The sequence below is a fragment of the Fulmarus glacialis genome, unplaced genomic scaffold (assembly GCF_000690835.1).
Source record: "Fulmarus glacialis isolate BGI_N327 unplaced genomic scaffold, ASM69083v1 scaffold12718, whole genome shotgun sequence".
Taxonomy (NCBI): domain Eukaryota; kingdom Metazoa; phylum Chordata; class Aves; order Procellariiformes; family Procellariidae; genus Fulmarus; species Fulmarus glacialis.
The window spans coordinates 37,603-49,379 of NW_009230205.1; the positions used below are offsets into that span (position 1 = coordinate 37,603).

General features: G+C 34.2%; 1 protein-coding gene across 2 annotated transcripts in view; it reads right to left on the reverse strand.

Annotated features, from left to right (window-relative positions):
- Nucleotides 1–418: 418 nt before the first annotated feature.
- The window catches only part of SCFD1 (sec1 family domain containing 1), a 50,028-nt gene continuing 38,669 nt past the window's right edge, over nucleotides 419–11,777 (reverse strand). The window contains exons 20-24 of one of the 2 annotated variants that reach the window (XM_009584138.1): nucleotides 10,253–10,305; nucleotides 7,503–7,536; nucleotides 6,178–6,243; nucleotides 2,003–2,071; nucleotides 419–1,048 (exon numbers count right to left, since the gene is read on the reverse strand). In XM_009584138.1, the coding sequence (XP_009582433.1) occupies nucleotides 1,025–1,048; nucleotides 2,003–2,071; nucleotides 6,178–6,243; nucleotides 7,503–7,536; nucleotides 10,253–10,305 (246 nt within the window). In that variant the 3' untranslated portion in view covers nucleotides 419–1,024. The remainder of the gene's footprint in view (nucleotides 1,049–2,002; nucleotides 2,072–6,177; nucleotides 6,244–7,502; nucleotides 7,537–10,252; nucleotides 10,306–11,777) is intronic. The other variant, XM_009584139.1, reaches the window with a different exon arrangement.

Sequence of the window (11,777 nt, forward strand, 5' to 3'; positions counted from 1 at the left end):
TCTTCTCACTTTTTGAGTATGTTAGGCCTCATTTTGAAGACAAATTATTGCTTCACCAGAAGCAGTGCTGTTTACAGAGAGGACATTTCTAGAGGCAGAGACCTACACCTATAAAGAAATTTTGTTACCTTCTCTCAATTCCCATACACGCTCTCCAGAGCTATCATTACTGGCAAAACTTAATTACATCATGAGATTCTTTAAACTACTAAACCACCCCTACCTAATGCAATTGTTAAAAACTGTATTTTAAATATGTGCTTATAAAACAGTGAAGAGCTGTTCTGTGAGTACAACTTGGTTTCTTCCCAAACATAACAGTCAAAGCAGTTACAATAAAAAGTGCAGAAGAAAATTACTAAAGATTTCACAGTTTTACAGTTTGAAACTGTGACTGTGTAGGCAAGCAATTTTCTCTTAACCTTAAGAGAAAAGCTAAATTACTGTATCAGAAACTTGTACTGAAGGTATCTTCAAGTACATCTTTGGACCATAAAGCAAAGACTGCACAAATCTAAGTACAAGTATAATGACTTTGGTAAAATAAAAGGGTAAGAACTAGAAGTTGTAGTTCTTTTGCACTAAGGCTGTTTATCTGTGGTCCTAAAAGGCAGTTTTGTCCTTTTCAATTTTATTAAATAAAGGTGGTCTGGCTTTCAGGAACACCACATCTCCTAAAGACAGACTCGACCTTTGTTCAAGATATTGCTTTGTTTACTGTAACAGAAACTATATATAAGAACTTGAAAATGCTATGCTTTTGAGCCAGCTCTGTCATATACCATAGCTAATATCGCATGTAGAATGCAATAATGTGAAACTGACCCCCACCAAAAATATAGCAGGTTTTTAAGGTTTATTTCCGAAATGCTGATATACACCGTATTAATTACAGATCTTTTTTTAAAAGTTATCATATTAATGAAATGGGTTTAAGTTTTAATATAATGACAAAATTATAGATATGAAGATATCTGAATGTTGTAACAATTCTCTGTTGTCACGTTGCCATCCAGTTTCAGTCTTATTTCTGGCCAAGTTGGGACAGCTAAACATGAAGAGACAGAAAACCATTAGGTTGCTAATCTTATACTTTCACTCAAACTAATACCCAGTTCTCACCGTAAATATTTCTGTCCTATAAGCTTTGTTTGTCTCTTACAGCTAAAAGTATGCTGGTAATAGAATATTTAATGCATACCCTCACAGGAAAGGATCTAAGCTTCAAATCTTAAGATTTGAATAAATCTCAGAGGTAAAGGTGCAGCGTACACAGTCAAGTCAACAAAAAAGTTAATCAAGCTGACTGAAGAGTTATAAGCTGATAAGTACCATTTGTCTCCTTCAAGTGCAACAAGAATTCATTTAAAATGTAGTTTTGATTAACAATTTATTCTCGTCTTAGTAGGAAGTAAAACCATAGGTGGTGACAGCTACTGAAGGGCCCTATTTGCTGACTGCCATGAGTAATTTTTATTTTGCATATGTATTGGAATGAGGCATAGAGAAATAATGGTGATGATAATGTTTTCAACAGCACTATAAGATTGATTTTACCATAGGTATGGACAACATCAAGCTCCCACTAGGCCAGTTTTTATAAATAGCAAAATTTAGGACAAAGGTTTAAAGACCACAGTTGAATAGCAGTTTTTAACTTGTAAAAGTCACTAGAACAGCCTGGAAAGACATGCTATTTGTGAAAGTATCAAGAACTGAGTCATTTTTTTCATTAGGATTTATGTTAAGGCAATTATTACGAACTTGTTCACCCGCATTACCTGTGAACTCACATTGACAATACAGGTCTTCAAAAGTTAATTAAAAATAATGACTCCAAACCCCCGTTTCCATCAAGTGAAAATAGATAACAAGAACATGTATTAATCTTTCACAAATAAGTTTGGTGGTTTTTTTGTAAAAATCCATGAGGTATGTAAAGGTAAGTCAACACACAGTTACAGAAGTAATAAATATTACAGAGATTATCAAAGGTACCTACCTGTTTTATAAACTGTGTAGCATTAAAAAGTTCACTGCAGCCATACAGGACATGTTTGCCTTGTTTACCCTGAAAAAAGAAAAGACAGGAAGAAATCAAGTGTTTAACAGAGTAGCAGAAGTGGCTTAAACTAATTGTATACCAAAAAAAAAAAAAATCTTGATGATGTTGAAGTCTTACACTTTTGGCTGGAAAAAGAATAGTTGTTCCACCAGAGGAAAAAAAACCCTGTAATTAAATTGAAGTGGAAAATGGAAGACCAGAGGCACAAAGAAAGTGGGAAAAAATGGGGCATTTTACACATTTAAACTCACTAGATGTGAAATTCTCTGACATATCTATGAATGGCTTGGGGAAGCTAACAACCTTACCTGAGCAAACCCTACCCCCTAAAATAGCTGGGCGCTGCACTAAGAATAGTAACAACATATTTACTGTTTCTATTGTGTTAGAGCCTGAAAACTTCAATCTGTAATTCATTTCCATATGATGATAATGTTAAAAACAGTGCTTTTTTTGTAAAGGGGTTCTGAAACAAAACATTATGTTGATTTCAATTGGATGCAAAATAAACCTAGTTTGCAGTTTAACAGTACTCGCTTGATAGTAAGGCTACCAAAGTGCTATGCTAGCATTTTGGAAGTGAAAATTAGTTTAAGTAATACATAGTGTCAGACTGAGTTTATTTCCAGTGTTGGGCTAATAATCCCACGGTTCCTCAAAGTTCAAGTATAGACTTGAGAAATCTGTTTCACTGTTAAATTATTTTGCATTTTCCCATATTAGTTAGGTAAAACTTACTTATTAAAGAGCAAAATAGGAACATAAGGAGCAAAATAGGAACATAAGCCTTGACAAAATGATTTTGTTTCATATATATATTTCATACATATTACCAATTGTGCCATTTCAGCAGAAAGTAACAGAAGCAGATTCGAACAGTCCTTAGCTGGTGGTCACATGCTAATTGGGGAGATAGTAATCCTGGTTAAAGTCCTCATCTTTTTCTTCATAATTTTGAGTGGTTTGTGGTAATAAGCTATGCTCGTCGCTGAGCAGGATCTTGAGCTTGCATCTTTCCACATTTCAGGCCAGTTTTTTTCTAATCTTGATGCCCGAACAGGTCTGGTTTTGATCTAAACTGGTATTTTGACAAACTCCACTTTCAGTAGTATGACTGAATAGCATTTGTTTCTGCCTAGTACCAAAAAAAATTTTAAACTATACAAATAATTGTGAAATGGGACTGTTGCCTTTCAGGCAGCTCTAAAATACATTAATGTACACTTCCAGTCTGTCACATATATTCTTCAAAAAGTGTAATTTTTAAAATGTGTATGCTTTTATTTAAAGTTAATTACTTAGTCCATTCAAACAAAGTGCTCTATCTCCAAACAATTACTGGAGCCAAGTTGAAACTGCTTAACATCTTTAAAAAAACCCCAAAACCCTCAGTACTCTTCAAAGTCCAGTATTTTTTAATGACTGAAAAACTATGCTGGATTTAAATTTCTTGTGATAAATGATAACGTCTATCACATGTAGATTGGAACAGATTATCAAGAAGTACCTTTCTAACCATCTACAAAAGGAAATTAAAGGACATGCTAAATTCTTTTGCACAAAACAGAATGCTAGTCTTCTCTTTGAAGATCCCTACGGCTTGCAATTTTGATGACACATTTTCAGCATGTTGAACTGAACTTGGCCAATATATTTTAAGGCACAATCTGCCTTACTGATGTTATAAATATTTGCTTTTTGATGATGTGAGATAGTGCATTCTAGCACAGAACTGCAAATAATTGGATTTGAGGGTTGTTCTTAATTCTCCTACAAAAAACCCAGAATGTCAAAGCTGAATGAACATTGCTTCCTGTTTTAGAAAGTTTTAAAATACTTTGTGCTCTCAGAGGCAAACTGGCAAAACAGATAGTGCTTAGAAAAATAAAGCAGTGAATAAAATCTTTGTGGTATCTGCTTGCAAGAACAGAGCTGTTGATTTTTCTCTTTTTTATTCTGGAGGAAGACATTGAATATTAGAATAATTAATAAGCTGCAACAGAGGCTGGAAGTGTACTACATGGAAAAGCAAATTTTATTGGATAAGCCTGTAAGAGTCACCTAGGAGAGGCAGACAAGTCTTTGGGGGGTGGAAGGTGGAATTAAGGCTTTCATTGATATTTCTTGTTTTTTCAAGAGCAAACGGCTAAGTGGAATAAAGGTGAGGGAGTTTCCCCCTTGGGAAGTATGCAGTCTGATTGGAAAAACATACAGCACCCTTCAGCTGTGACACGGATGATGAAGAAACCTCTGTCCACGGGTTCCAGAAGAAGAAAAACTACATCCAACTTCTGACTCTCCCTAAGATCTAACATTACCATTCCTGTAGTTTTCAGTTCCTTCTGTCCTCTCCGTTTACCAAATGACCTCCTGTTTGCCCTCTTATTCCCCAGAAACTTCAGCTTCCTGCCACTTCGTATGAAGTGCCAAGTGTTTAACTTGTCATCATACAAGTGCTTTGTATATACATATATGCATACACAGCAAACCTCAGCTCTGTCAGTACGCAGCTACGTATCAGAGAAGTGTATTAGCCTCTAGGGGATTCACAGTTTTTTATTTTAGTAGGAAGTAACAAATACACATCACAAATACACAAGTTGCCGGGCATCTTTTGAATTGATATGGCACCCGGAGTGGCTTTGGGTAAACTAAATAGCAAGCCAGAAGTTTGACAATGCATTCTGCTGCAGGCAGATGCCCCACTGAATGCTGTAATTAGTTATCAAGAATAGTGATAACTGCTAAGCTGAGCCTAAATAACTGCTTTAACTTACGTTCCTTTTCCTCTCCTTTCCCCTATCCCGACCAGCTCTGTTCCAAAATGGCTGCCTGTTAGAGGGGGAAAACAACTCAGCACACACGTTCTGACTTTATGTTCTTCAAGATCTACCTGGACATAAAACTCTCATGCGCTTGTTTTGTGGAAGAAGTGTTTTTCAGTGACTAATGCTCCATATTTATTCTTTTGTGTGAAAAGCCTCAATCCAGTCCACCATAGGATAGGATGATTGTACCATGAACAAAGTTAAGATCAGGAAGGAAGAGTGGTATGCTGCTGCTCTTAAATAATTTATTACCTACTTCAAAATTTTATCAAGGTTCCTTTTGTATTTTTTTTATTCCTGGAAAGTGCTTGAATCCCACCCCTGCTCCCCAAGAACTGTAATGATGTAGTTACTTTTCGCCATCCATTGGTATACATGTGTTCTGCCAGGCTGGCCAGCTGGAACCAAAGAAATTAAATCTGTTACACCAGCTTTACATAGCTGGTTACATATTTTCTTCTTTGTTCATATGACACCTCTTATGATTTCTACATAGAATCAAATGATGCAGCATATCAAGAATGAGCTTCCATTAACTCATGAACGGAAACTTCTAAATGTGGGTAAATAATAAATGCTTAGATACTGATGCCAATCTGATCTTTGTGTTGACAGATAGCATAGTATTTGCATTATGTTGGCTTCTGAAACGACAGACATTATGCTCAAGTACGATTGTTGTAAAATAAGATACTGTTATCTGTAGGCCTTGTTTTGAACTGACTTTATATCGCTAAGTTGCATATGAAAAAGCACTATAGTATCTCTTTTGCAAGATTTATGGAAACTAGAGAATTCTGAGCAGTTCCTTACTTTCAAGGCTATGATACGCTACAGCTGCTTCGTTTAACAACAGCAAATGAAAACTAGTAACAGGACTCTCAAACATGAACAGCCAAACTGACAGCATTTGATGTATCAGTACAGAAGACAGGTTAATTCAGTTAGCTACATCTGCTGACAGTTTTCAGCCACGTTAGTGTGTATGAAGACCAAATAAAGCAGAATGCAGTTTATTTACTCAATTCAAAAGTGCAACATGAGCAAAACCACCAGCAACAGTAACTCTTTTGTCAACTCAGTTGGTCTGAATTTATAATCCACATTTTCTACTGATTTCTTACATACTTTTTTCCCAGACTCTGTATATAATAAGGATGTTTGTTAAGGCTAATTACATAGACTTGATCTTCTAAATACTACAGAAAATGTATGTTACAGATAACCTCCTAAAACTGGTTTCTATCAGTAAGTTTAGACTACAACTGACAGAAGTGCACATACCTTTATGTAGTCAATAAGATTTTGATACTCAATATAGTTGCCTCCTCCAACTACAAACACTATCGCCTAAAAGGCAACACACACATAATCAGAGTATGCATTCAAATTCTTAAAATTTCAGTAGTAAAATATATACCAAATCATTAAACCTACAGGAAAAATCATCCTAATCACATTGCAGTCTAATAAGAACTGGATACAGAACCACTACCTTCCTCCCTGAAAGAAGATAATAGGAGAGTTGTAGTACGATGCAGAATAGCAAGCTGAGAGCTTTTAACGTGTCACTATCTTCTACTAAGAAATATTTGAAACATATGCAGTTTCAACATGTTACTTTTTTGTGCGGAGATGTCTCCAGTGTCCATAGGAACAGTTAAAATATTTCCATGGATGCTTAAGAATTAATTCAGGACACAAATAAAATACTTCTGTTATAAAGGAATATACTTTTTCACTATTTTCCCCCCTCCCACTTACTCCTGGTAATAATCTATAATATTACAGGTAAAGGCCATCAGTATTTTCTGGGCTATGTTTAAAAGAGAACAATTACTGAACAGAAAAAGGAGACTTAATAGTTGCATCATTTTTGTTAACATTCACTATCCAAAATTGTTTGACTATACTATACGAATTTATGTTACTACTCACATTTTTGCTATGATCATCTGCTAGCCATATATATGACACCGCATGGTATTTCTTTTGTTCAGGAGGATAATTAGGACATTTAAAGAGAAATCCAAGACATTTGTATATTGCCAAGGCAAAGATTTTGCTTATGAAACTTGGTAGTAAGATCAGATAAGTAAGACTTTTACTATTTGCACATATTTATGTTGAAAAATACTGAAAGTTACTGGCATTTGTATAAAATGACAACATTTGTTGTTTTGCTGTTTTCCTTTAATTGCAGAGACTGTTTAAAACACTGTCACTTAAATCAGTGGTCAACACTGCTGTTTAAGGCCAGACAAAGGATTAAATCTAGAGAGCATTCTAAAGATTTGGTATAAAAATCAGGGTTTAAAATTGCTGAGTACCCAATTATGATATTAATAAATACCTGTAATTACCTCCAGAAGAATTTTCTAGATTTTTTTTTCTCCAGTATTAGTTAATGCTTATATAGTCCTCTGAAGATGAAAAGACTTCTTCAGAATAACAGCTAATTATCATTAATACTAGATGTAATTAGTCTAAGTGGTTTTTGCAAACAAGACCTCTCGTTTTCTTAATCATGATCATCAAAAATGACTCGTACTTCAGGATTTTTTTTTTTAAACACATGAACACTGAAAAATAATTTCTACACGACTTACCTCCTGGAATGGATTTTTGTTTCTCGGAACTGAGCTATAAAAAGAAACACAAACAAACTACAACTTAAATTTTATTAGACATTAATATAAATATGCAAAATAAGTACCATGTACACATCATGTTTATGGAATACTATATAATATCAGACAAAGATAAAATAGAACAATAATTGCCTTTCTGCATTCATTCTGCAAGTATTTTATTTAAATGATTTGTTATGAAAAACCATTCATTTCTACAGGACTGAATACATGAGTAAATAGGCGTTTTACTTCATCAGTTTTAAGGTTGCTGTTTAAATCATAAGCTTTATGACAACACTTCTTTTAGAGCTTAAAAGCTCTAACTGTAGTGCTGCTAGCTAGGAGCAAATACAATGAGTAAAAAATTTCATTAGCATTAGCACAGTTCATGACACTTACAAATCCTGCCTACTGGAATCTTAACTAGGTAAGCCAGTCACCAGTTTGCAGTGCCTGCATATATACTTATTGATGCTTCAGAATGTCAAAAACTACTATAGGCAACAGGTATGTGTTCTGCTGTCAGGTGTCAGAGCAACATTAGGATTAAAATGATTTAAGAAGGAAGAGGTAAGTTACAGTTTGGGTGGTACAGACTCTTCCTCTCCTTTTGAATACACAGTCCTAGCCACAGGGAAGGGGGGAGAAACCTCTCTTCCTGCATCACCTCGCACCTTCAGGAGGAAGGGAAAAAGCAAAGAGAAAGCTCTGAAGGGTCAGTCTGCTCTTCTGCTCTTTGCTCACACACTACCACTACCTTCCTGCCCTGTACTGGCCTGCAGCCCCAGGTAGTCAAATACATCTCATGTTCCAACACAGATTAAAAGCATTGCATTTTTCCCTTCAACTTATCTTTTCCCTTATTTCAGGAAGTTTTCTCGGAGTGAGCAACAACAATTGACTCAACACAGATTCCAGTGTATCAGAAAAATAGGTTTTAAGAGGGAATAGCTATCTCTAATATGTTGTTCTGATCTGTCATGAATACTACAGACTCTCCATAAGTAGAACTGTTAGCCCCATTCTCTCGTTGTTGGAATATGGTATGACAAATCCACACACATTTTGTGTCATCCTTCCAGAGGGCAAGGCTTGTTTATACTTGATGTAAGCTTACACAGGATATAAAGACACTGTTTTGCTAAGACTGAATTACAGTAATGCAGTTCCTACTCTATTCAAAAAATAATAGGTAGAAATGCCTGTACTTCTTAAAATAGGAATAGGTTAGAAAAAAAATTAGTCACTTTTTAATATCATTCCATTAATTATACTATACGATATTGTTCTTTCAAACTAGTAATATTTTGTCAAGCCAGCTAACCTATGGTTTTTTTATCATCTACATAAACATTTGAAGGGAGAATTAGACGAACCCCTATATGGCTATACTAGAGTTTTGTTGTCATGCTCAAATATGATTTAAGGAATATAACTTGAGTTTATGTACAAAACCCAAACAAAGCCCAAACCAGAAATAAAAAGTTTTTCCCTGTGATGATTATTATAGCTACACAGAATGGCACAGTTCACTTTATGAACTGCTGTAAATGCGTATCTTTACATTGTTTAAAGCAACATAAGAACTACATGGAGTGGGTAAAAATGCACATTTACATGAGAAAAACCCTTTGGCTTTAATAAAACAAATCTTTGCACTTTTGCACAAAATCCTCCAAAAATGCTATAAAAGAATAACAAAACAATGAAAGTTGCAATTAAAATGAAACATAAAATACTGGCAATTTTCTTCTTTGATGCTTTCAAAATCTGCTTATCTTTGAAATTATATGGTCTGTAATAATACTTTCCATTAAAACATATGTATTATCTGAAATTTGTTTCCTATTACTACTTACACTGTCAGAAATATACTTTCCATGTTTCAAGAATAGAGGAAGCAGGGACAGATTTTAATGCAAATAACCAAAACCAAGTCTGGACCTACTTTATCCATATTTGTCCTGTAATAAACCCCCGCAATTAACTGAGCTGACTGTTTTCCCACGGGTTTGATGAAAATTATTTTTAGATAGTATGTTAAAATTAAGTATCTTCTCTATTTCTAGTATATTAGAGATGAGATTATCAGCCACAGTTATTGGTCAAAGATACAAAGCAAAAGATATAAATTTATAAACTACTAGTGTAATTCCTTTTCCTCTCTTTTATTGGAAAAATAAACTATATCCAACTCTCCCTTCATATGCATATGAATATAAAATGTGCACCTGCCTATACAAGAGCAAATGCAGTCAATTTTTAATGATTTTTTTCAAAGTTATTAACAAATTACTAAAGAAGGGTTGTATTCAAACTAAGATTTTAACTGTTTAAAAAGTGATAAAGAAATTTTGATGTGCTATCCGATAACTTTTTAACATTGAAAACGCACAAAGTTTCAAAGCAACTAAGCAGTATGATTATAAAGAATTCTAACATTTATTATTGCTAAATATTAGTACACATTCCTGTGACTGAACTGATGCACATGTTAGCAGCATGTTCAGTCACTGGAACAAAAGATTTTTTTTTCAGTGTTATAAAAATTTATCTGGTTGATCCAAGTTCCCGTTGTGAACTCCTTCAACACCAACTGTCTTGACTTAGAATTAATTATGATTAAAATTAATTACTTGTAGTCAGCAAGTAAAATAAAACTGGATTTCTTAAGTTAGCCTTTTCACAGGGTACAAGGAAAGAAGCAAAACTCACAGTAAACTCACCTCTCACTGCCTCGTAGCATCTTGGGGTCAAAATACCGGTAGTCATCTGTCTCCTATTAAAAGGTATGTTTTTATCTCAAAAGACCGGAATTTTGGCTTATGAATTTCTGCTTGTATCTATTACATTAAACATCAGTCAAACCAACATCATTTCCCATTTAGCAGTCGCATCATTCAAAATTATCTGTGGTGTCCACTAATATTTATAGTATTTGTACAGAATAAACAAAAGTGAGAGAGCTATGAAGGGTGCTATTGAGCTTTTCATTTCTGGTTCATCTAAAATTGACTATTACACACTTTCCAAAAAATACATCAGTTGCATAATAAATCCCAACAGAAAGGCAGTATGCAGAAAGAAAAATTAAGGTATTACCAGCTTTAGAGGAACATCACATGGTTAGTTATAAATGCTAAAATTTTCCAGGTTACAGAGTTCTCCTATTGATTTAATATTATAAAACAAAACACTTCTATGGCAATGAATAGATAGATCAAAATCTGCTACTGTTACTTAACTTACCCTTTCATTTCATGATTTATGACTACTATTAAACCAAAATTAAGCTCTTGAAGAAGAAATGAGTTCCACAAGAATTTGAAAAGTCTGACTGTCTAAACTATATAAAAATTTTTTTCTTCACACAAAACACTGAGGCACTTCCAATATTTTTATTGGCAATAAGCAGGATTTTTGCTAATTATTATGGATGAAAAACAAAACTTCTTAGTAACTCCTTTTGACAACTATTTGGCTTTCTTCTGTTTCTATACTACATTTTCATCCATGTTCTGTGAAGTTTGCGGATAAACTGCATGCAGGACTGCAGCTGATTTCATCTGAGTGCTTACATGCAAAATCATTTCTTTGATGATTTTGTAGAGCAGAAATAATTCTTCTTGAGTAATAGACAGATCATCTGGGGAATTTATTAGAGCTCACAAAGCATAACTATCTTTAATACTACAAAATATTTGGCATATATGTGGTGCTTACACACACAAAAAATAAATCTATTTGATATTAAGAACTTTTATGTAATTACATAAAATAAGTCTCTTATCCTCAAGTTTGGCTTTTTCAAAAATTTAATTTAGATCTGATTTCACACTGAACCTCTGTAAAATGCTTTTATATGCTCCACCGGGAATTTCAACTGCATTTGTAAAGTCTGCCAGCATTCATGATTTTGGCAGCCTCGTCCATAAATGTGGTATAGCGACTTTGAAGTAATGAGAGAGCTGGGAATGGATAGATATTGCTAGACTAAAACGGAGAGGTATTTGAGAAAACTTCAACTCTGATAAAGAGTTGCACCTTCCCTGCTTGTTAGAGTGAATTACAGATTAATGCCAGAACTAAAATCAAAGTTAAAAAAACAATATTACAAACATTTCCTCCTGAATGTATTACTGCTTTGTTTTTTCGCTGTGGGCTTGTGTAAGTAGACACACGAAAAGTGGTAAAGTAATAGAAATGTGATAAGCTAGTTTATTTTTCTGTTATTTAAATACACCATTCCTG